Below are 26803 nucleotides of genomic sequence, written 5' to 3'. Positions count from 1 at the left end.
CTGGATAGCCACAGGGAGAATGTTACCCAAGATGGACATCAAGCCCTGGGGTGGTGAGGCAGCAGCCCCACCTTCACAAGGCTGAATGGGTGGAAACAGCTGATTGAACTATGACCTCTTCAAAGTCATGTCAGAGGAAGGACTGAGGATTAAAATTTTCTGGAGGAAGGAGGCAGCAGTGCCAAAGCCATTACCAAACTATTATCTCAGATGTTTTTCTGGATACAGTTTGCCAGTGATTAGTTTGGCCTGGGCATAAGCACGGCGTAATGTCCAGCTATTAGCCACTCCTAATTTGGTCTGCTTTTTGAACCTGTCACTATGGACACCGGAGCAGGTTTAACAAACAGCATGACATCTCCCAGATGGCAAGAATAGGGGCTAAGGTATGCATACAATTTGGTGCAGCCAACGGAGGTAGCTTTCTGAGACTGCTACCTGAGGCCCTCCTTGCACCACTGGGCAGTGTGCATCATCTTCTCAAACATCTTAACCCTGTATTATTCATTGGTGCTTTATACAAACAATGATACTACTGGTGTAGAGAAAGTTATGCACTATTTTTCCTAAATTTGTTTTATGCATAAAGTTTAATTTTAAAATTAAAAAAAGCTTCTGTAACTATAGAAACTAACAAGGTTTTAGAATGGAAAAGGGGAATATTTCTTACAAACTGACTGTGTCCAACCACTCTCCGGAATTGATAAGGCATAAGAGAAGTCAAATGTATCATAGAGTCATAGAGCAATATAACATGGATACAAACCCTTTGCCCAACCAAGCACTGTACCTACCCAGCTGGTCCTAATTTCCTGTGTTCAGCCCATATTCCTTAATGTTCCTGTCCAAGTGCTTCTTAAATGATACTATTGTACTGCTACAACCTCTTCCTCTGGTAGCTCATTCCATACTCACCACCCTCCATGTGAAAAGCTGATCCTCAATTCCCTTTTAAATCTTTCCCTTCTCACTCTAAACCTATGCCCCTTAGTTATGGAGTCCCCTATCCTAGGGAAAAGACTGTAACCATCCAATTTATCTTTCCTCCCATAATTTCTTTTCTAAGGTGGCTTCTCGTTCTCTTATGTTCCAAGGAAGAAAGTCTAGCCTGGCCAACCTCTCCCTATAATACAGACCCTCTAGTACAAGGGTCACCAACCTTTATTGCACCGTGGACCGGTTTAATATTGACAATATTCTTGCAGACCAGTCCGGCCAACTGGTGGGGGGGGGTAAGGGTGTGGTGTTAATCACCACCGGTGATAAGTCAACTACAAGTCATTTATAAGTGGCTAATACACTCAATTTCGTTTCTAAAAGGGTTTATCTATCAAATTTAATATTAAACACACAGCGCATATTTTCCTCGCATGAATGTAGTGATAAGTCAATTATAACTCACTTAAGTCAATAGCATCATAACATTTTAAGTAACATTTGGATATTAAACACACAGCACATATTTTCCTCATATGAATTTATGAACCTTTCCTCATATGAACACTGCAACACACCAGTGAGAGGACAAGGTAAGGGCTGGAGGTCCCTGTGCCGGGGCCACTGTGGTCGCAGTCTGGAGAGAGCGACCGAGTAGTGTGACAGGGCATGTGCCCGCCCCCCTTGTAGGTAGGTAGAACCTATTATTGGAGTATAAAAGTTGAGATTGTTTGCTGTGTAACCAAAACTATGTAGTCAGCTTTGAAACTTGCTATTTGCTATGCATGTACCCAATTTAGCAGGAGAATGAAATATTAAGAATGTTAATGAAAGGTAGCTAAGAGATGTAGATTAGAACTGTACGTGTGGTACATGTGAAACTGGACCAGGTGATTGCTATAAAAAAATGCTGTGTCCATAGATCGGTGGGTGGGCAATCAGCGACTAGCTCAATGACTGTCTCAGCTTTGATTTGCAAATTAAAGTTTAACCCTTCTTGAAGAATCTTCTGCGTCTCCTGGTCGTTTGTGGGGCACGAGAAACCACAACACTATCGGCTGACAAAAGTTTGGTTCGAGGGATGACTTTCAGTAGATCGCAGTGAGGAAGTTACTTACGAAACCCTGAGCCCGAATTAGGTCGTCTGCGAATATTTTAGCACCAGGTTCCCCATGAACATTCGGTGTGCTAAACAGGTTTAGAGGCGTCGCCCATCTGTCTGCGCTCCAGGCCAATAGCAACAGCACTTCTCGCCGGCTGCGCGAGGCGGCCGGTTACCCGAGGCCAACCTGGTGCAAGAGTATCCCTGCATTTAGGCGACTGATGATCTCACGTGGGTAATGACTTCACGCGCATAATGACCTCGCATGCATTCAAGTTCAACAGTGGCGTGACAGGGAATGAGGAAAGGTGCAGCTGACTCATATCGCCAAATCATATTGTTTCCTTGCGGCCCAGTAGCACATGCTTTGTGGCCCGGTGGTTGGGGACCACTGCTCTAGTACTGACACATCCCCACAAATCTTTACAGCACTCTTTCCAGTTTAACTACAATTTTCCTATAATGTTGATCAAAACTATACATAATACTCCTGGTGTGCCCTCACCAATAACTTACACAATTGCAACAAAGTCCAAACCCTATATTCAAAGCGTGACTGATGAAAGCCAGCATGTTAAATGCCTTTTCACGATGCTGACTACTTGTGATGCTGCTTTTAATTATCTATGCACTTGCCTTCCTAGTTCCCCTGTTCCATTACATTCCATAGTGCCCTACTCTTCATAGTATAAATCCTACCCTGGCTTGACTTTCCAAAGTGCATAACTCGCACTTATCTGTATTGAATTCCATTTGTCAATCCTCTGCCCACTTCCCTAAGTGATCAAAATTCCCTTGTAATCTCAAAAACCTTCTTCATGATCAACAACATTTACTAATGTTGCGTCGTCTGCAAACTTACTGAACAAGCCTTGTGCATTTTCATCCAAATCATTTAAATAATGAATAACAAGAGTTCCACCACAGACCACTGCAGCACACCATTAGTCACTGGCTTCCATTCCAAGAAACAACTTCTAACCATCACCCTCTGTTTCCTATCTCCCAGCTCCACCTAGACTCCGTGGGACCTACCCTCCAGACCATCCTGCCATGCAGGATCATGTTGACGGTCTTGTTAAAGTCCATTTAGACAACATTCACTGCCCTACTCTCATTTACATTTGGTTAGCTCTTCAAAAAACGCTAAAAAGGTTTATCAAACATGACTTCTGATGTATAACACCATGTTGACTCCTCGTAATCAGACTCTGTCTATCCTAATGCTGGTAGATCCTGTCCCTCAGAATACCCTCTGGTAATTTCTTCACTATTGATGTTAGGCTGGCCAGCTTGTAGTTTCCTGGCTTATCCTTGATACCCTTTAACAATGGGACATTAGCCACCTTCTCAAGGTGGAAGGGATGGAAACAGCTGATTGAACTCTGACCTCTTCAAGGTTATATCAGAGGAAGGAGTGAGGATTAAATCCCTCCAGAGGAAGGAGGCAGTAAGTACAAAAAGACCATTTCTTGGAACTTACGTGACATGAATGTCATGCCACGGATGTGATAAATGGATAGCTCCTATAAAGAGCTCTGGAAGCTTGCTGCTCATGACCTGACGTTAAGCATCACCTCCGGACAGCAAGGAATCATGTCAGTGGAGCTTATAATCAACGCTTTCATGCTTCTTGAGCAATCCACCCGCTGGTAACAAAAACAGATAGTTCGCAATGGGGATACTCAGCAAGTCAGGCAGCACCTGTGTAGAGGGAATCTAACCCTTTTCTGAATTGGAGCCTGGTCTCCAGCTCATGTTCTCCTGAGCTCTGCTTCCTTGTAGGGGTCACGGCATTGTCTAAACACCATTTATGCCTTTCTCCTAAATGTTTCTTGTACAAAGGAGCTGCAGAATCCAGAGAATCTCAAGCAGTTGAAGGACGTGGGCGGCTGAGGCAGAAGCTCAAAGTGTTGTTCTTACTTGATTTTTCAAGCAAACGTCACCAGGTCAGATAAGCATTAGTACAGTGGCTATAAATAGTGAGGTTATGCTGGAAGCTCAGGTTGACTCACAGTGCATTTTCATAGCATGGTGGATTAGTCACTAGAAAAATGTCACATCAGCAGGGCCCTTCAGCCCTTTTCCAGACTAGTCATTCAGAAGAACTGTGTGTGTGTGTCAGACACAGGGAAGTAGAGAGGGAGAGAGGGGAGCGGTGTCGAACAGATAGAGTGTTGTCTGACCTGAATTAAGCCTGTGCACCATCTGTGTTTTTTACTGAACAGTCTGCTGGGTCTGAATGGACTTCAGCGTGTCTAAACACTAGATTACCAGGATGGAGAGTTATCTCCATGGTAGTGCTTCTAATGATCCAGGACTGTCCTAATGTACATGGCTTTAGATTCAGATTTATTTATCAATCATACATTGAAATGTGTCATTTGTGTTAACAATCAGTACACCTAGGGCTGTGCTGGGGGCAGTCCGCAAGTGCAGCCACGTATTCCAGCGCCAACCTAGCAGGCCCACAATGTTCAGCAGAACAACACAGAACACAACAATTAAAAAAACACCATTAACAAGCAAATTAAAAAGTGTTCCTGGACTCTCCTGCAAAATAAAAATATTGGGATAATTGTCCTTCTTATTTAAATGTGGTTAGATTCTCAAGTCTGCAACATTCCCAGGCCAGACTCCAGCTGCAAAGCCAAAAGACCATATGATATTGGTGTAGAATTAGGCTGATGGCCCATTGTGTCTGCTCAACCATTATCTCAACCCCACTCTCCTGCCTTCTCCCCATAAACTTTGATGCACTTACTATTCAAGAATCTATCAACTTACACTTTAAAAAGACCATAAGACAAAGGAGCCGAATTAGGCCATTTTGCCCCTCAAGTCTATTCCACCATTCCATCATGGCTGATTTATTTTTCCTCACAACCCAATTCTCCTGCTTTCTCCCCATAACTTTTGACGTCCTTACTAATAAAGAATCTATCCACCTCTGCCTTAAATATACCCAAATACTTGGCCTCCACAGTCACCTGTGGCAATAAATTCCACAGATTCATCATGCTCTGGCTAAAGAAATTCCTTCTCATCTGTTCGGAAGGGACATCCTTCTATTCTCAGGTTGTGCCCTTTGATCCGAGACTCCCCTGCTGCAGTTCAGTACAGCAAAAGTTTGATTTCTCGTAACATCTCAAGATACAGAAACATTGAGACATTTTGGTTTGAGCTGATTAGACTACCATAATTCATTCTTTTCAGATCTGCCCATGAAAGATACAAATCGGCTGAAGTTTATTCAAAATGCATCAGCAAGAATCTTAACCCAAAAAAAAAAATTAGAGCTTATTTCACTGGTTTTGGAATTGTTACACTGGTAATGCCTGTGCTCTTTAGGATCAAGTTTAAAATATTCTTTATTGTATCCAAGGTTCTGAATAATCTTGCTCCTCTGTAAATTTTGGAGTGTTTATCCCCTTACATCCCTAGTCGTAATCTTAGTGTTTGCTTAGTGTTCCTAGAATCAAGCATATAAGAACAGGCGATGCAGCCTTTTGCTCTTATGCACCAAAAATCTGGAATATTTTACCAATTGAGATACGCCAAGACTAGTACCGTAGAACGTTTCAAAACACTTCTTTAAAAACCTACTTTAAAAAAAAAATTGGCCTACTAAAAGGGACATGTTGATACCCTGTTGATGTTGATTACGTTTATATAATTTGGTACACCTGATGATTACATTTTATTCTATATAATATTTGTCTTATGATTTTTAATTTTGTCTTGTATTTTTATAACTATATTGATCTATCTTTACAATCTACATAAAGCACTTTGAGCCTGCATCTTAATGTTTGAAACTTACTTACCTATTATCTGTTAGGCCACTGGCGTTTAGGGCATCAATGAAGGTCCTCCATCTCTGTCTGTCTTTGGTCATCTTCTCTATTGTGCCCAGGTGTGGTTCAGGGTCCTCACTTCTGCCTTTATAATACAGCACCAAGTTGTCTGTGGTCTCCTGTGTCTCCTCCGCCCTCCAGGAGCCCAATGAAGCCAGGGTTTCCTTCAATGTGCCAGTAGTCTCCTCTCAGTTTTCACTACTGTCAGCCATGCAAATCCCAGATGGAGACTCAGAAATACCGTTGCACACAGATACAGAAAGATTCTTCATTGTAGTTTCCATAAGAATTTATTTTGGCCAGTCAGGGTTATTAACCCTGAGCTGGAGGACTAGTGGACTACTCTTAGTCTGGCCTCTACCTTTGATCTTTTTGGCATGGGTGATCCTATCAAGAGCCAAAGCACAAGGCCCTGACTCCAGCTGACATAACTCGAGTCATTGAGGCACACAAGCCTGCAAACCTTGCAATAAGGTTGTGGTCCTCTTGGAGATGATGCATGAAAATTATTATTATTATATTACATATCTTCTCCATGTCCAGACGATCTAAGTCTTTCAATATTCAATAGGGTTCAGTGAGATCCCCCATCATTCTTCTAAGCTCCATCAAGTACAGGCCCAGAGCCATCAAATGCTCCTCACTTGTTGACCGTTTCATTCCTGGTATCATTCTTGTGAACATCTTCTGGACCCTGCCCAGTGCCAGCACATCCTTTCTTAACAAAGGGGCCCAAAATTGATCACAATACTCCAAATGTAGTCTGACCAATGCCTTGTAGAGCCCCAACATTATGTTCTTACTTTTATATTCTAGTCATCTCGAAATAAATTCTAACATTGCATTTGCATTCCTATCAACTCAACCTGCAAGTGAACCTTTAGGGAAACCTGCCCGAGGACTACCAAGTCCCTTTGCACTTCTGATTTCAGAATTTTCTTTCTGGTTTAGACTATAGTCTATGCCTTTATTCCTTCTACCAAAGTGTAAAATCATGCTTTTCCCTGCACTATATTTCTGCCACTTCTTTGCAAATTCTTCTAATCTAAGTCCTTCCGCAGTCTCCCTGCTTCCTCAACACTACATTCACCTCCACCTATCTTCACATCATCCACAAATGTGGGAACAAAGCCATCAATTCCAGCATCCAAATCACTGACACATAATATGAACAGAAGTGGTCCCACCATGACCACCGCGGAATACCACTAGTCACTGGCAGCCGACTAGAAAATTCCCCTTTACTCACACTCTTTGCCTCCTACCAGTTAGCCAATCTTCTATCCATGCTAATACCATGCACTCTTATCTTGTTAAGTGGCCTCATGTGCAGTACCTTGTCAAAGGTCTTCTGATAATGCAAGTAAACAACATTCACTGACTCTCCTTTGTCTATTCCACCTGTTATTTCTTTAAAGAATTCCAACAGATTTGCCAGGTAAGATCTTCCCTTAAGGAAACCATGCTGACTTTTGTGTATTTTATCATGTGCCTCTAAGTACCCGGAAAACTCATCCTTAATAATGGACTTACCAACCATTGAAGTCAAGCTAACTGGCCCATAATTTCCTGTCTTTTGCCTCCCTCCCTTCTTAAAGAGTAGAATGATATTGGAAATTTTCCTGTCTTTCGAAACCATTCCAGAATCTACTAATTCCTCCACAATTTCTTCAGCTACATCTTTCAGAACCCTGGGGTATAGTTCATTCAGTTCAGGTGACTTATCTACTTTCAGACCTTTTAGCTTCCAAAGCATCTTCTCTTTAGTAAGAGCAACTACACTCACTTCTGCCCCCGACACACTCGAATTCCTGGCATACTGCTGGTGTCTTCCACAGTGAAGCCTGACACAAAATACTTAGTATGTCCACCATTTCTTTGTCCCCCATTACTACCTCTCCAATGTCATTTTTCCAGGGGTCCAATATTTATTCTTGCCTCTTTGTTACTCTTTATCTATCTGTAAAAAAAAAACTGTTGGTATCCTCTTTTATACTATTGGCTAGTTTAGGCTAAAATTGCATCTTTTCTCTCCTTATTACTATTTTAGTTGTCCTCTGTTGGTTTTTAAAAGCCTCCCAAGCCTCTAGCTTCCCAATAATTTTTGATATATTTTATGCCTTCTCTTTTGCTTCTATGCTGTCTTTGACTTCCCTTGTTAGCCAAGGCTGCCTCATCCACCTTTAGAATACTTCTCCTTTGGGATTATCCAACCAGTGGCTTCCGAATTGTTCCCAGTTGCTGTTCTGCTCTCAGTGTCAAGATTCAAGATTGTTTAATGTAAAGGAGAACAAAATAATTATTAATCTGGATCTGAAGTAACACAAAATAGCAATAAGATAAAGATCACAATAATAAAAAAACACAAATATAAATACATAATATAGCTCATATACATAGATTGACTGTACATAAAGTGACGCTAGGTACAGGAGTGTCTGTACTTAAGATGACTAACAGGAAATGATAAACTAATGGTGGTGGGGTGGAGGAATTGATCAGTCTTACTGCTTGGGGAAAGTAACTGTTTTTGAGCCTGGTAGGTCCTGGTATGGATGACATGTAGTCTCCTCCCGAACGGGAGTGGAACAAATAGTCCATGAGCAGGGTGGGTGTGGGATCTTTCATTATATTACTGGTCCTTTTCTGGCATCTTTCTGTTTTATATGTCATTGATGGCAGGTAGGCTGGTACCTCTGACACTTTAGGCATTTTTGACTTCCTGTCCACTGCAGTGCAGTTTCCGCACCATGCAGTAATGCAGAATGTTAGCATGCTTTTTACTGTGATCCGTAGAATGACGTGAGTATAGATGTGCATAGTCCAGCTCTCTTCATTCTCTTCAGAAAGTTGATGTATTGGTGATTGTGTTAGAATGTGTTCTGGGACAATGAGAGGTTGTGGGTGATGTGCACTTCCAGGAATTTGAAACTGCTCAATGTAAAAAGGGGTGTGAGTGATACCAGTTCTCCTGAAGTTGAAGACAGTGGAGGAGCAAGACCTTATGTTCCATTTGGGTAGCCTCCAATCTGATGGCATGAACATCAATTTCTCCTTCTGGTAAAATGTTTTTCCCTCCTCCCTCCCTTCTTCTATTCCTCATTCTGTCCTCTAATCTCTCCTCACCTGCTCATCATCTCCCCTTTCCCTTTCTCCTATGGTCCACTCCCCTCTCCTATCAGATTCCCTCTACCCTAGCCCTTTATCTTTCCCACTCACAGCTTCACCTATTACCTTCTAGCTAGCCACCTCCCCCCCCCACCTTTTTATTCTGGAGTATTCCCTTTCCAATTCAGTCCTGAAGAAGGGTCTCGGTCTGAAACATCGACTACTTATTCATTCCATAGACGCTGCCTGACCTGCTGAGTTCCTTCAGCATTTTGCATGTTTTGCTTTGGATTTCTACCATCTGCAGACTTTCTCATGTTTATGATAACCATTTCATTTGTCTTGTTGACATTATGAAAGTGGATATTTATCTAGCAACAGGCCTCAAGCTCAGTCACCTCATCATTGTCCCCTTCCAATCAACTTCGGCTGGCCACTCTCTCATTCCTCTGCCATTCCCTCTGCGCCACTGAAATACATCTGATTTTAGCTTCTCAGTCTCAAACTGTAGGGTGAATTCTATCATATTATGATCACCGTCTCCTATGTGCTCCATTAACATAAGGTCCCTAATCAAATTTGATTCATTACATCTCATGCAGGCACGTTGAGTAATACAATGGAAAGGAAAGGATACCTGAGCTCACTGTAGATTTGATTATTGACAGATTTATCTGACTGTAGATTCGATTGTTGACAGATTTCATTGACCGTAAATTTATTGACAGATTTATCTGACTGTAGATTCGATTGTTGACAGATTTCATTGACCGTAAATTTGATTATTGTCAGATTTATCTGACTGTAGATTCGATTGTTGACAGATTTCATTGACCGTAAATTTGATTATTGATGGATTTATTTGACTAGAGATTTGATTATTGACAGATTTGATTGACTGTAGATTTGATTATTGACTGGGCTCGTGGACAGTGGAGGTATCACCAAACTAAAATTTAAATGAACCTTCTAGAATATAATCTCTATTTGACACATACGCCCTTGCTCACTAGGTGAGTTATGACCCTCTCATCTTCATTATTTATAGAGAGTTCACACTGATATGAGTCATAGGCAAAGGGACAGAACTCACTATGAAGCTCTAACTCATACATGTCGGGGATGGTGAAAGCGGCTGAGGGTTGATTTCCGGCAAACCTGAGTCATGCATGATACAATTAAATCTAACAGCCACACTTACCAGCATCATTCATAGCGCAGGGTGTCTAATGCAGCTGTCTGAGGGAAAGTTAGATAATTATGCTCTGCCTAGTATTTACCTTGAGCTTTCACTCTGCTTTAGTCTACAGTCCGGTCTATGATTTCTCAAGAGTCATCCTCCCACTCCCCTTTCAATAATGGTGACATGATAATATCTTAGAAAAGCAATATGTGGGAGCTGCTTGGGGAACACTATGTTACCATGTACTAGTTATTGCATACCAGTGAAATATTGGTGGAATGGGAACTATCTAATTCATGAAAAACATTGCACAGAGACAATAAAAAAAAAACCCTGGATTGCTGGGAATTGTGAAGGTTGATGAATTATGTTACTCTCCCACTCCCCACAGTACTGTTGAGGTGACGAACAGGGCGGCTTTAAATCTTAAAGCATCAGCGAGTTCTTTACATATTAGAGGGCATCAAACTATGGTGTCATTATTATGAGAATGGAATGAAAACAGAAATTCTAAGAACCTTCAAAGTCAGTGAAATGATGTTGTGGTGCAAGTCCTGCTACAATACTGCTCTGTTTTCTGAGCATGAGCCTTGCAAAGCAATCTCAGCAAGAACAGCACATTTAGGAATATGATAATGTATGCATCTTAAGTGAAAACAACAACTTGAGTAGATAAAACTGTGTAAAAATATCACCTGAATAAAGACATATCAACTGTAAATTATACATTACTCATAATATTATATTACTTGTATAAACATTATTATTCTTCTAACTTTCCAGTATCTAACTAAGTAGCATATTAGGTATATAAACTGCACATCTGACAGCATGTTACTTGTAAAAGATGCAGGTAACCGGAATTATCAGTGCATTATGACAAATTTAGTAAGTTCCAATGGATCCCTTTACCTGTATAAATGAAAGCTTTTCACTCTTTTGTGAGAGGTCATTAAAATTGTCCAGGCACATCTCATAGAACTTGATTTCCTTCTCCAGCTTGTGGATTTGAATGTCAATTTCTGTTATCACACGGTTCTGCTCCTTATCCAGACACAGGAAAACATCCCGCTCTTCATTATCAATGTGCTTCCTCAATTCATCATACTTCTCCTTGACTTCCCTCTTCGTTTCTGCTATCAGATTCTTAAAGAGATGTGTTAGTTTTGGTTATTCATTTGTAGATTATTGTACTGTAGGTAAATATCAAATTGGATTCAGAAATTAGTTGAAAAATTAAAATAATTATAAAACAATGCACTATTTAAAGATCATTGGCCTTTTGATGACTTAAATTTAAATTTGAATCTTGTCTACAATGGTCAAAAACAGGTACAGTAATGTACTTGTGTTCAAAGAATCTTTTTTGTCAGGAGTTTAATCTCAGTTGATGACAATTATGTTCAGAGCTGTCATTGATGCTGGAAGTATTCCCAAGTGGATCAGAGAGCACTTCATAAAGGAACAAAAAGAACATGAAGACCAGGGATGACAGAAGAAAATATAACCTTGGTTTATCAAAGGCTGAGCTGTAAAGTGAAATGGAGGAATTAAGCTGTGTATTACTTATCTTAAGTTCATATTAAAATCTTTGTCCACATCTTGCAATGTAATTTGTTGCTAATTATAGCTTATTTTCAAAATTAGCAAAAAGCTAATTTTTTGGTATTTATACCCTTTGTATACATGCCTATGAAAATAATAGACCAGACTTGAACTTAAATGAACAAATATTACCATGTTTGACTTAGGTAAAATTTTGGGCAAGGAAGTATTGGAACTGAAATTTCACCACACAAGATAGAAGAGGCTCTACAGGTATCTGAAGGCCAAGGTCCAATTGAGAAACCATGATCTAAGGAATCTCACCACAGAATCACAGCTTGGTATGGCAACTGCTCTGCCCAAGACAGCAAGAAGTTGCAGAGCTGTGAATGCAGTCCAACCTATCATGCATACAAGCCTCCCCTCCATTGTCTCCAGCTATATTCCCTGCTGCCTCAGGAAAACAGCCAAAATAATCAAGGACCCCTCCCACCTTGAACATTTCCTCTTCTCCCCTCTCCTGTCTGGTAGGAGATACAAAAGCATGAAAGCACATACCAGCAGACTCATGGACAGATTCTATCCCACATTTATGGATCTCTCACATGCTAAAGCCTTGATCTTCCAATCTACTTGGTCCTGGCTGTTGCACCTTATTTGTTTACCTACACTGCACTTTCACTGTAGCTACGACATGAAATTCTAACTCTGGTGAATTCCCATCCACTGCCACCAAACTCACTGTACCTCTACCCTGCACCACTTGCTTCTACCTCCTACCCAAGATGCACAAACCTGATAGTCCATGTAGGCCAATTGTCTCTGTCTTCTCCTGACCCACTGAACTTGTGCCTTGATAGCTCAACTCCATTCTATTCCTCTTGGTTGAGTCCCTTCCCATCACCATCCACAACACTTCTCATGCTCTCTATCTCCTAAATAACTTTCAACTCCCTGACACTGACCACCTCATCTTCACCATGGAAATTCAGTCCCTATATACTTCTATCTCCCATCAAGAAGGCCTTAAAGCTCTGCTTCTTTCTCAATCAAAGAACCAACCAGTTCCCCTCAACCATCGCCCTCCTTTGTCAAAACTGGTCTTCACCCTCAATAATCGCCTCACCCATGTTCTCCAGACTAGAGGGGAGAGCCATGCCCCTTTCACTGGCTACGTAGAACAGTCCGAGCTTTCCCCGGTATTACTCCCCAACTCTGACTCCGCAACAGATACTACTGTATTGGTGTTGCTTCATGCACCCTTGCTGAGCTTGTCAATTTAATAAATTTTGCCACCAACTTCCCCTTCGACCTTAAATTAACTTGGTCCATTTCTGACACCTCTATCTCCTTTCTAGTTCTCAAACTGTCGATCGACATCTTTTATAACCTACTGAATCCCATGACCATCTGGACTAAACCTTCTCCCCCTGTTCCTGTAAAAATGCTGTTCACTTTTCTCAGTACCTTTGTCTTTGCTGCATCTGTTCCCTGGATGAGGTTTTCCTTTCCAGGACATCAGATATGTCCTCCTTCCTCAAAGAATAGGGTTTCTCTTCCTTACCATTGACGCTGCCCTCATTGGCATCTCCTCCATTTCCTGAACATCTGCATTCACCCCATCTTCCTGCCGCCATAACAGTGATAGAGTTTCTCTTGTCCTTATGCGCCAAACACCCAACATATCATTCTCCGCGACTTCCGCCATTTCCAAAGGGATCCTACCACCAAACACATCTTTGCCCCTCTCCTCCTCTCCGCTTTGCACAGGGATTGCTCCTTCTGTGTTTTCCGACACTTATCCCCGCAAGCTGTCAAAATGCTTCGCCTGCCCATTCACCTCCTCCCTCACCCTCATTCAGGGCCTCAAACTCCTTCCAAGTGAGGCAACACTTCACCTGCGAATCTGCTGTGGTCATCTATTGTGTCCAGTGCTCCTGATGCGGCCTCCCCCTCCTGTGCATTAGTGAGACCTGTAGTAAATTGGGGGACTGCTTTGTTGAGCACCTCTGCTCCATCCAACAAAAGTGGAATTTCCCAGCGGCCAAACATTTTACTTGATTCTCATTCCAACATGTCGGGTCATGGTCCCCTCGTGCCATGACGAGGCCACCCTCAGGGTGGAGGTGCAACCCTTACATTTCATCTGGGTAGCCTCCAACCTGATTGCATAAATATTGATTTCTCCTTCCAGGAAAATAAATCCCCTCCCCCTCTTCTTCTATTCCCCACTCTGGTCTCTTGCTTCTCACTTGCCTATCATCGCTCCCTTGTGCTCCTCCTCCTCCTTTTTCTCCTCTCATATCAAATTTTTTCTTCTCCAGCCTTTAACCTTTCCTGCCCACTGGCTTCACTGATCACCTTCTACCTAGTCCTCCTTCCCCTCCCTCCACTTTTTTATTCTGGGATCTTCCCCCTTTCTTTCTAGTCTTGAAAAAGGGTCTCGGCCCAAAACATCAACTATATGTTCATTTCCATGGATGTTGCCTGACCTGCTGAGTTCATCCAGTATGTGTTACTCTATATTCTGCATTCTGCTTTGAGTTGTACTACCTTAATGTATGAAATGATCTGTCTGGATAGCACTCAAAGAGAAACTTTTCTCCTCATCTCAGAACACATGACAATACTAATCCAATACTCCAAAAGAGTACAGGAAATCCAGGCGGGTGGCTCACAGCATGACAGGTGTGAATTCTTCAGCAATGGTGAGATCATCTGTGGCCCAAACACCCTTCACCCACTGAGAACCAAGAAATGATCTTTTCAGGGATGAAGAAGCAGCCAAGGCACACTGGAAGAAAGACTTCAAGAACCTCCTCAGCTGCTACATTCTTCAGAGAGAGTGCCTTTGACTCTATTCCACAGAAATATAAGTAGCTATCCAATGTGGTGTCACGTCTGACCAACAAAGTTGAACAAACCATCCACCAGCTGAAAAACGATGGGCCTGGAGTATCCCTGTTGATACATGACAGTGAGGAACCTCAGTCACAAATTCACAACTGAGAAGTGGAAACCATGCCAGTGGCTCAGAAACACCATCACTGTCACCAACATGGTCAATGTTCTAATCATGTTGCCTACACTTAGCTTGAAATGATTAATACTATATAAATCATCATACACTGTGTCCACTTTAATTAGCTACACCTGTACACCTGCTTATTAATGCAGATGTCTAAACAGCAAATCACGCAGCAGGAACTCGATGCATAAAAGCATGCAGATGTGGTCAAGAGGTTCAGAGCAAACATCAGCATTCAGGGCTCCTGGATGGCCTCTGTCACATTGACAAACCAAGTATAGATGAGGCAACCATTTTGCTGAGGACCTGCAGTAAGTTCTGTACTCAATGGCCATCCTAACATCTCAGTTGTAAGTCATTTCAACTCCTCTTCCCATTACAACAACCTCTATGTCCTCAACCTTCTCCATGGCCAAATGTAAATAAGAGGTACAGCACCACACGTTCTGTCTGGGCAATCTACAATCCAATGATATGAGCATTGGATTTTCCAGTTTCAGGTAACCCACACTTTCCGTTTTCCTTTCTCCCTCTTGCACCTAATCTTGTCCCCCTCACTCATCATGTTCCATATACTTGTCACCTACACACTATACCTATGGTGCTTCCTAACCCCTTCCTCAAATGATATAATCTGCCCACCACCCATCCCTTTTCTGCTCTCACTTATTATCTTCCTGAGCGTCACCACCTTTGGGGGCTTTAAATGTGACTCACTGAAAGGATTCCCTGATATCAACCAACTCCCCTACAACCCCTGTCCCTAACTATCCCAGGTCTACCCACATGAATCCTGACCACACAAAGTCTGCTCCTATTGGAGTATAAAAATACTATGGAGTATAAAACTTGTATCATTTGCTGTGTAGTCAGCTTGCTATGCATGTACCCAAGATGAAATCCTAGGAATGTAGAAGACAATGGTATGTTAATGAGAGGTAGCTAAAGAGCTAAAGAAATGTAGATTAGAACATTGCTCAGTTCTGGTGAGTTTATTATTTGCTATGCATGTACCCAATTTGGTAGGAGACTGAAGTCTTAAAAATGTAGAAGACAATGGTATGTTAATGAGAGGTAGCTAATGAGAGGTAGATTAGAACATGATTAAGCCAATTGATAGGAACTATAATACGGGTAGTACGTGTAATACGCAACTATAGATCGATTACATATGCTAATACAACTGGACAAATACTATAAAAAATGCTGTGTCCAGAGATCGGTGGGCAATCAGTGACTAGCTCAATGATTGTCTCAGCTTTGATTTGCAAATTAAAGTTTAACCCTTCTTGAAGAATCTTCTGCGTCTCTTGGTCATTTGCGAGGCACAAAAAACCACAACACTCCCACCCCTGACCCACACTAAACCTCACCCTGCTTCTAACCCATATGAAGCCTTCTCCTAGGTTTAACCCACACAGAAGTTCACCCTGTCCCTGACCAACAGGAAATCTGTCCCTTAGGAAGCCTCCTCCTATCCCTGACTCACACGAAGCCACCCCTCTCCTAGTGGGTGGAGCCGGCCGACTGTGCCCACGGGGTCCCGGGAACCTACCTGAGTGTTTACCTTCTGGGTGTGAAGTTCGCTGAGGGCGGCCTGCACGGACGCGGTGTTCCGCTCGATGGTCTTCAGGTGCCGGTACAGCTGAGCCTGGAAAGGAGATGGAAGCGGGTGAACTGGGGTGTTGGGAACGCGGGTGTGGGTGCGGGCGGCGGCGGGACGGGGGCGCGCACCTACCCTCAGCTCCCTCTCCCCCTCGCCGATGCTGCCGCAGCGGTGTCCGCGGTGGCGGCCGATGAGCGTGCAGAGGGTGCAGACACACACCCGGTCGTCCTTGCAGTAGACATCGAGCACCTTCTCGTGCTCGGCGCACTTCCAGGCGGAGAGGTCGGCGGCCGTGTCCACCAGCGGGTGGTTGCGGAAAACGCCACTGCCCGTGTGCAGCTTGAGGTGCAGCGAGCACATGGACGCCTCGCACTTGAGGCAGGTTTTGACAGCGGCTTGCTGCGCCCGGCTGCAGTAGCTGCAGGGCACCGGCACCGGCTCCCGCTCCGGCTCCGGCGGGCCGCACTCGGGGCAGCGCTCGGCCGCCGCCGCCGCCGCCGCCTCGGCCAGACACGAGCGGCAGAAGCGGTGCTCGCAGCCCAGCACCACCGGGTCGCTGTATATCTGCAGGCAGATGGGGCAGGTCGGCTCGTCGCCCGACCGTGGCTGCGATGCCGCAGTTGCCATGGCTGAGGCAACATTGGAGGGGGAGGCGGGGGGCGGGGGCGGGGGCAGCGGCAGCGGCGCGAGGGGCGGGGTCCCGTCTCCGCAACAAGCTGTCAGTGTGAGTGGGGGGTGGTGGAGGGATTTTCAACGTTTCAGGCAGCCCCTACCAGTGTTTTTCCCCTCAGCTCGATGTGCTGACTTCCTCCAGCAGATCGTTGGATGCTCCAGGTTCCGGTATCTGTAGTCACTTTTGTCCCTGTTCAGCCCCATAACCTCAGGTGGAACATTCAGCCAAACATCTCCAAGCTGACAGTTAAGTCGCCAGCTGCCTCTTCTCATTCTAGTCACCGGAATCTTGTTGAAGCATTCCAGTCTAGGCTAATACCTAGCATAAGAGGGTTGGCCTATGGCACATGATAATCTTTTAAAAACATATCAGATCCTTGGGGGGGGGGGGGAATACCTACATGGTAAATGCTAAGATCCAGGAGAGCCTTGACTAAAGGGACGGTTAGTGGACAGACACTAAAAACTAAGGTGTGTGGAAATTTCTTGTAGCAGGTGGTGAATCTCTGGAATTCTCTGCCATGGTAGGTTGTAGCTTTGGTTCATTGGCAGTATCTAAGCGGAACGAAGATAACATTCAAAAGATCAGGGAATTGACAGCTCTGGGGAAGTGGCACAGGAGGAGCTGAGTGTTGAGACAGAACAGCCTTTATCACATTGAATGGTGGGCAGAGTGTTCCATCCGGTCTCCTACACTGACTCCATATCCCGTGTGTGTACAGTCGGCCCTCCTTATTCGCGAATTCAACCAACTGCGAATTGCGAAAACCCAGAAGTGCTCTTCCAGCTCTTGTTGTTCGAGCACGTACAGACTTTATTTTCTTGTCATTATTCCCTAAACAATTCAGTATAACAACCATTTTACATAGCATTTACATTATATTAGGTATTATAAGTAATCTAGAGATGATTTAAAGTATACGGGAGGAAGTGCGTGGGTCATCATGGATAGGGATCCAAAAAAATCGTAAGTTCTCTTACTTAGTAAGTCGGAACAGGTACATCCGGTATTATTTAGCGTCAGTCAAACGTTTGTCATAGTATATATTTTACCTTTATATGCATATAAAACACTAGAATGTATGTTTCAGCGCCGGGCTCGGGAAGTTCTTCCCGAGTTCGATCCAGTGACAGACCACTATCGAGTGCGCTCTCCACCGTGCCGGGTTGATGTGGAGGATCAAAACCCCAAAACCCAATAATTAAACCACTGCGTTGCTTAGTAATAATTGTAGCTTTCATCGGGGCAGAGCCTTTCTCACTTTATCCTTTAAAATTGTTCTGATAGTTGACCGACTGTAGCCTAATGCTTTTCCAATGACTGATGGCGTTTCACCTCTTTCCAATCGCTTTATTATTTCCACTTTATTTTCAATCGCGATCGTGATTATTTTTGTGAACAGAAGCACTGCGGATTCAGTTCTCTGCCGCTGGTTCCTGATGTCCACCGCACTGAGCCAGGTTAAATAAGGTCTGGGGTTCCGCTGGGTCCTAAGATCCACCACATTGAGATAGGTTGAGTAAGGGACTTGAGCATCCGCGAATTTTGGTATCCACGAGGAGTCCTGGAACCAATTCCCTGAGGATAAGGAGGGCTGACTGTATACCATCAAAACCCCAGTGCTTCTTTCCATCCACTTCCCATTGAAGACGTTCCTCTTCACTTCTGGAAGCTAGCACGTTGAAAATCAAAGAAACTGCAGATGCCAGAAATCTGAAATAAAGGTAAGCACTGGAAATAGCAGGTCAGGCAGTGCCCATGGACAGAGAAAATCTGTTTACAAAATGGACCCTTGGTGGGTGTATGTTGTACTGAATGCAAACTTCAAAGACAAAAGATTCTGGAATCTGAAACGTAAAACTAGGTTGAACAGTATCTGAGAAAACAGGAATGACCAATGTTTTGGTACCACTAAGTTTCTCCAGCAGTTTCTTTGCTCCTAATCAAGCTTCACTTCTAAGGAGGGAGTTGTATCTCAGCCAATCTTTCCAGCATTGCACAACATCTTCAGTGCTGTGCTGATGGCATCTTCTGCCCCAACGCTATTACACCCAGGTCCATAAGGAGGGTCTGCCTCAGCACATAGCTTCCAGATCAAAGTGTTAGAAAGATGCTGCTGCTGTGGCTTGCTGACACACTGATCGTGATTCCAGCCAACTTGAGGGAAGTATTCCAGCGGGCCAGGTGGTAATCTCCCCCCTTTGCAATAGAGGAATTGGAATTAGACTTTCATGTAGCAAATACAGTGAAAACCTTGTCTTGCACACTGCTCCTAAAGATCAGATCATGAACAGCCTGAAGACCTATATTGCTGCATCTGGAGACAATCTGCCCTGTTCACATAACCTTCTGAAAAAGCAATAGCACACCAACATCAACTGCTTTATCATTTTCTAGGCAGCAGAATTATTTAAAAAAAGTAAATCAAGCCTTTCATGTTCATTTTCTCAGAGTGAAGTTTATGACCACTGACGTATGTTGTGAAATTTGTTTTGCGGTAGTAGTACAGAGCAAGACATAAAAATTATGGTAAGTTACAAAATAATTAAATAATGCAACGGTGGAATAGTGAAGTAGGGTTCATGGGTTCAGGGACCATTCAGAAATCTGATGGCAGAAAGGAAGAAGCTATTCCTAAAATGCTGAGTGTGGGTCTTCTGGCTTCTGTACCTCCTATCTGATGGTAGTATTGAGGAGAGGGCACATCCCAGATGGTGAGGGTCCTTAATAGTGGATATTACCATCTTGAGATACCACCTCTCGTCTTTTATGATAGGGAGGATTACACAGAACGTGGAACAGTGGAGCACGGGAACAGGGTCTTCATTCCACAACGTTATGCTGAACCAATTAAGTTAGTAATCAAATGGCCAACTAAACTAATCCCTTCTGCCTACACAATGTCCACATCTGTCCATATACCTTACATTCATGTGCTTATCTAAATATCCCTTAAAAATCCCCAATGTATCTGCTTCTGCCACCACCCCGGCCAGTGCATTCCAGGCCTCCACCATTCTCTGTGTAAAAAAAAACACTTGCCCTTCACATCCTCTTAGAATTTTCACGATCTCACCTTAAATTCATGCCCTCTAGTATTAGCTATTTCAACTCTGGGAAAATGATACTGTCTGTCTACTCCATCTATGCCTCTCATAATCTTATAAACCTCTTAGAACTCCCCTCAGCCTCTACCACTCCAAATAAAACAATCCAAATTTGTCCAGCCTCTCATTATAACACATGCACTCTGTGGTAAACCTCTTCTGCACCCTCTTCAAAGCCTTGACATCCTTCCTATAATGGGGTGAGCAGTATTGTAAGCAATATGCCAGATGCATCCTGATTTAAGTTTTACAAAGCTGCAATGTACAGTAACTTCCTGACTTTTGAACAATGTCTCAATTAATAAAGGCAAGCATGCCATATGTCTTCTTAACTGCCCTATCAACCTGTTTGGCCCCTTTCAGGGAGTTGTGAACTTGTGTCCCAAGATCCCTATGCTCATCAAGTCCCATAACAGTGTACTGTCTCTTCACTTTTGACATGCCAAGGTGCAATACTTCACATTTGGCTGGGTGAAGCTCCATCTGCCACTTCACCACCCATATCTGCAACTAATCTATGCTATCCACAACACCAACAATCATCTTCAAACTTACTAACCCACCCATCTGCATTTTCATCCGGGTTGTTTATATACATTACAAGCAGCAGAGGTCCCAGTTCAGGTCCCTGTGAGAATACCACTAATCACAGACCTTCAGCTAGAATAAGTCCCTTTGATCACTACCCTCTGTCTACTATGGGCAAGCCAGTTATGAATCCAAATGGGCAATTCGTCATTGATCTCATGCATCTTAATCTTCTGGATGAGCCTCCTGTGAGGGACCTTGTCAAATGCCTTACGTAGACAACATCCACATCTTTACCTTCATCAATCACCTGTGTAACCTCATCAAAAAACTCAGTCAAGTTAATAAGGCTGACTTGCCCCAGACAAAGCCATGCTGGCTCTCCCTTTTTAATCCATAAATCCTAACTCTAAGAATTTTCTCCAGTACCTTCTCTACCACTGACATGAGACTCACCGGTCTATAGATTTCAGGATTATTCCTGGTTCTCTTCTTAAATAATGGAACATTAGCTACTGGCAGTCTTCAGGGACACTGCCTTTGGTAAAAGAGGACTCAGAGACTGGTCAAAGCCCTAGCAATCCCTTCACTTGTCTCTCTCAATAACCTGGGGCATATCCCATTAGTCCCTGGGGACTTATCCACCCTAATGGTCTTTAAGAGACCCAGTGCTACGTCCTCTACCACTAAATGACCTAGCATATTAGTGTGCTCAACACTGATTACCCTATCCTCCATGTCCTTTTCCTTTATGCAAAGTACTGATGTAGGGTCCTCACCCACATTGTCTGCATCCAAGCATATGTTCATTCCTTTTTTCTTGACCAGTCATACCCTCTCCCTAGTCATCCTCTTGCTGTTGATGTACTGTATGTATAGAATGCCTTGGGATTTTCTTTAATCCTACTGGCCAAGGACTTTTTATGGCCCTTCTGGCTTTCCTAATTCCCTTCTTGAGTTCTTTTCTGGCTTCTTTATATTCCTCAAGGTCTCTGTTTGATTCTAGTGTTCTAAGTTTTATAGACTTTTTCTTTATCTTCTTGACTAAATCAGCCTTGTTCTCCCTTGTCATTCTTTCTCATTGGTACATACCTGCGCTGTACTCAGTGCAGTTGGTCTTTAAACACCCTCACATGTCAGATGTGGACTTGCCGATCACAATGAACTCTCCACAGTTCTTGCCCGATTTGCTCGTATTTAATACTCAACCACAAGGTCCATAATTATCCTTAACTATCTTAAAAACTTGTGGTCACTGTTCCCTAACTGCTCACCCACTGAAAGGTAGGTCACCAGGCCAGGCTCATTACCCAACACTAGGTCTAGTACAGGCCTTTGTCTTGTTCGACTATCTACGTATTAAGTTAAGAAACTCTCCTGGATGCACCTAACAAATTCTGCCCCATCTAAACATCTTGTATCAAGAAGATTCCGATTAGAGAAGTTTAACGCCCCATGACAATAACCCTATTGTTGTGGCTGTGGTGGAACCTCTAGAGCTCTATGCTTGCCTTATGAGTTTTTAAAATTTACGAAAGAGAAAAGAAGAGATTAATTTTAATTTTAAGAAAGGTAAGCTAAGCTTAACTACCTGTTTTTTTCAAGAAAGGTTGGCTAAAAGTTCATTCTCTGCTCAAGAGCATTGACAATTGTTTTTGGATTATTATATCTACAACTTACTGATCTCGCTCACGTACCATGAGCTGTAAATTTACTAAGTTTTATGCAGGGGTTCCCTGAGACCTGAAAATTATTTCAAGGGTTCCTCCGGAGCAAAAAGTTTGAGAATGGCTGCTCTAGAGCCTCTTTTGATCGTGTGTGTTTGAGCATCCACAACAGGCAATGATGTAACTAGTCAGAATGCTCTTTACCATACACTGTAGACACTTTCAGGTCTTTGGTGACAGACCAAATGTCCTCATATTTGATACCAAATGCCTAGAATGGTGGAGGCTGAGGGAGGACCTGATAGAAGTTTATGAAGAAGGAGAGGGAGAAGAGTGAGAGAGAGGGAAGACAGCTGGCAGTTTTCCCATGATTCAAATAGAGGGCATACATTTAAGGGGAGAAGGGGTGAGTTCAAAGGAGATATGTGGGCAAGTTTTTGTTTCCACAGAGATTGAAGAGTGTCTGGAATGAACTGCCTGGGGTGGTAGCGGATGCAAATATGATAGAAGACTGTAAGGCTCATAGATATACACTTGAGAATGGAAGATATGGATATTATGTGTGCAGAATGAATTAGTTTAGTTAGGTATTTAATTATTAGTTAAACTAGTTTCATAAAAACCAAGGGCCGAATGGGCTGTTCTTGGACTTTTCTATTTGCTTAGTGCAGTGTGGCCAGAGTAGAGGGGTAGGCTGAGAACTGTATTTTGGGGACCATCTGATCAGGAAGGTCAGTACTGAATTCCCAACTTCAAAAGGGTTAACAAAGAGAAGGGAAAGTGCAAAATGGGCCCTGATGGGACAAAGTGTTTTTATGCTCAAGGACAGGCAGGTGCAAAACCTTTGGAGGAATTAAGTTAAGCATTGTTTTTATTAGTTTAGTAATACCTAGGAATATTTTGCAAGTAATGTACATTTGCAAAATAATAAATGGGTTAAGTAATCACTGGGAGTTATAGCTGACGATGAGAACTGGTACAGCTATGGCACCAACATACTTCTGAACCAGCTGTCTGATATCATCCACCTCTGAATTCCTCACTTCTAAGGACCATGAAGATTCCCTCTGCTCAGGGAAGAGGGGCTGGCTGCCCCTTTCCCACTGCCAACAGGAGCTGTTGTCTCTGACATGTATCCTTGCTCTGTTCATGTTGTGGTCTTCACTGACCTTCCACAGACACGTCCACCATGGACAAGAGTATCACCCTACCACTTCACTGCAGAGAATCAAGTAACCTCCCCCAGGCTTGAAAAATGTTATTGTCATTTTTACCTTGAAAAAGGTATACTCATAAATGTTCGCAAGTTGCACTGCAGTTTCATACCTCGGATGATCACCTTTCCACTGGGATCTCAGAAGGAGATTGATACAAAACCTCACACGCCGGTTGTTCTGTGGATTTTGCAATCTTTAACCTTTGGGCTATGCCTTCTTCCCGTATAGATGCTCAATGCTTTCTCAGTGATCTCGTTGGCCCTCAGGAACTTATGCAGAGGAAAGTGCCCCTGCAGATCAGACATCTTTATTTCCCTCTTTTGTTGCTGACAATAACTCCGCACCTCTATCCAAATAAAGATGTTAAGAATAAGGTTTAGGTATTGGTGCACCTTACGGCACTTTTCCATATTTTTAATTTCCTGGAAAGCTTTGAATTTTGTGGATCTTTGGTGTCAGTGGTGCACCCTTCCCTGCATATGGGTGTGTGTTTGTGTGTTCTTTGCTGTCCTTCACTGAATTGTTTCCTCTTTTCCACTTTCTAAAGCTGAGCTGCTTTGTTCCTCCTGATCTGACCTGCAGCTGGTAAAATGATGCAGATAATTTTTTAAAAGTAACCTTTTTCTCCAAGGGTTGGAGTATAATATGTGGATGTTTTTTGTTTAAATAAAGCTGTACTGAACCCCATTTGGCATTCTGGTTCTATGCATAACTTTGAGATGTCCTCCCATTGGAGGGAGTGCATGTACAATTGCATCAAATATATTGCTTTGTGAAACATGGGATCTAATTAAGGTGTTGATTGGGTAATTAGAACTTGGAAGCATGATATTGATTGTTGCTAAGATGTTGAGAACCATTCCTTACCAGAGGAAAAACCTGAACAGTTCATCCACATGGTGAATTAACAATTTTGGTTTCAGTTTTAATCTGAAGTAACACTTAATGTATTGAGCTACAGGACCAAATTGAGCTGCTGTTGAAATATGAACTGCTGAATGTTATTACATGCTACAGACTTAAATTGTGGGTGCTAAGGTAGTGTAGTGGTTAGTGTGACTTTATTTAATCTCGGGACATTGGTTCAATTCTGATGATATCAATAACTCAACAATGACTTTGACACTTCTGACAATTGTTCCCTTGGGATTATTTTCCTTTTCAGTATCAGAGACCATTGCCCATTGAACTATTGTTGATCTGGTGCTCAGTGCAAAAAATGAGATCCTGTGTTCAACACTTAATTGGGTATAAGCGCTTGAAGCCATTAACAAAGATGTGTTAGAGCTAGTAAAACCAGAAGCAAAAGAGATTATATTGACTAGTGTCATTGAACTAAATAGTGGCTGGTAAAACTTGCAAAGAACATGAGTAGGCTGCTTCATCATTTGGTAGGTTGTTGGTTAATTGGCTTGTGACCCCTACACCATATTCTCATCCAAGGGAATCTTTTGCTGTCTTGATTTTATATTTATTTTAAAACCCACTCTCTGTTTCTATCATCCTTTGAGAGTTCCAAAGACTCTAATCTTCCCCATTACTCTATCAAAACCTCAGGATCTTATTTCAATCAAGTGGCCTTGTGAATTCTGGAGTTTAGAAACACTACTTGCTTGCAATCTGAGGGAGTGGTTCTGGCCCAATAGTTTCAACCCTGTCCTTTTGTCAAGCATGGGCTGCTTACAGATAAATCTGTTGTTGTCCATTGTTGGCTTGAGATTTGGAAATTGCTACATCAACTTTGAATCTCTAGGACAAGATCTTTGTTTAGCAAGTGCTACTGAACATCTACAAATCTCAAGTTGAATGTGTAGCGGTAATATCTTCTAGATGGGGTGGGATGACTCTGGTTTATAAAAATGAAACCAAGTCCTTTTTTGGGGGGGGAGGAATTGAAACTGGATGTGGAGTACAAATTACAATGGGCATGTAAAAAGGGGTAATGTTGTAATAGTTATGGGGAATTTCAATATGCAGGTAGATTGGGGGAAAATCAGGTTGGTGCTGGATCCCAACAGAAGGAATTTATAGAATGCCTATGACATGGCTCTTTAGAGCAACTTGTGGTTGAACCCAGTAATGGTGGCATCTGTTAGTCTCACAACACTATGAATCTGTGCCTGGAAAGTCCACTGGAGTGTCCTCTCCAGGACATAGGAGTGGGCAAGGTTGTATGGAAGACTGGCAGTTGCTCAGGCTGCAAGCCTCCCCTCTCCACAACACCAATGTTGTCCAAGGGAAGGGCAAGGGCTGATACAGCTTGGCAGCAGTGTTGTCGCAGGATTTGAAGGCAACGTCGGACTGCCTTAGGGACTCCAGCTCTGGATTTATCCTCAGGGTTTACTCCCGAGGTCTTTCCCATGAGTGGGTATGGCCACAAAGCAGTGGAGGTTTGAAATCAGAGTTTTCCCTTTCTTAGGTGGACTGTCTTCCCAGGCTGACAAGCTCCATCTACCTGAACCCAGTATGGTAAGGACAGTCCTAGATTTTGTGTTGAGTAATGAGCAACTAGATTTGATTTGGGAGCCCAAGTTAATACTCTACAGTTGGAGAGGAAGAAGCTAATGTTAGATTTATCAATATTACAGACTAAAGTAAACAAGGAGCCATGAGCGGCCAAAGTTAATGGGAAGGGGACACTAGCAGGGATGACAGCAGAACACCAATGCCTGGAGTTTCTGGGAGCAACTTGGAAAGTGCAGCACAGATTCTCACCAAAGAACTATGCAGAAGGGAGGATGAGTCAACTGTGGATGACAAGAGAAGTCAAAGACAGCATAAAAGCAAAAATTAGTGGGAAGTTAGAGGATTGGGAAACATATAAAAATCAACAGAAGGTTCCCAAAAAGAATGAGTAAAGATGAAATATGAGGGTAAACTACCCAATAATGAGGATGCCACATGTTTTTTTCAAATATAAAGAGTAAAAGTGACAAGTGTAGATATCAGACGGCTGGGAAATTATGCTGGAGAGTTGGTAATGGGGTGAGGGGGAAGAGAGACAAAGAAATGGTGGACAAGCTTGAACTATTTTGTGTCAGTCTTTACTGTGGAAGACATCAGCAAAATGCTAGAAATTTGATTGTCGGGGCAGAAGCGAATGAAGTTGCTATTACTAAGAAGGTGCTTGGGATGCTGAAAGGTCTGAAGCTAGATAAGTCACCTGAACCAGGTGGACTACATCCCAAGGTTCTGAAAGAGGTAGCTGAAGAGAATATGGAGGCATTGATAATATCTCAAGAATCA

At 42.9% G+C, this 26803-nt stretch overlaps 1 protein-coding gene across 1 annotated transcript in view; it reads right to left on the bottom strand.

The window, feature by feature from the left end:
• The window catches only part of LOC132406275 (E3 ubiquitin/ISG15 ligase TRIM25-like), a 35751-nt gene extending 18744 nt beyond the window's left edge, over positions 1-17007 (bottom strand). Inside the window, exons 1-3 of the mRNA XM_059991691.1 lie at positions 16498-17007; positions 16315-16410; positions 11099-11332 (exon numbers count right to left, since the gene is read on the bottom strand). Coding sequence (XP_059847674.1) covers positions 11099-11332; positions 16315-16410; positions 16498-16992 — 825 coding nt within the window. The 5' untranslated portion in view covers positions 16993-17007. The remainder of the gene's footprint in view (positions 1-11098; positions 11333-16314; positions 16411-16497) is intronic.
• Positions 17008-26803: the final 9796 nt, after the last annotated feature.

Source organism: Hypanus sabinus, chromosome 16 (genome assembly GCF_030144855.1).
Source record: "Hypanus sabinus isolate sHypSab1 chromosome 16, sHypSab1.hap1, whole genome shotgun sequence".
NCBI lineage: Eukaryota > Metazoa > Chordata > Chondrichthyes > Myliobatiformes > Dasyatidae > Hypanus > Hypanus sabinus.
The sequence above is the reverse complement of the archived record's forward strand: the minus strand, read 5'-3'. Positions and strand labels throughout refer to the sequence as shown.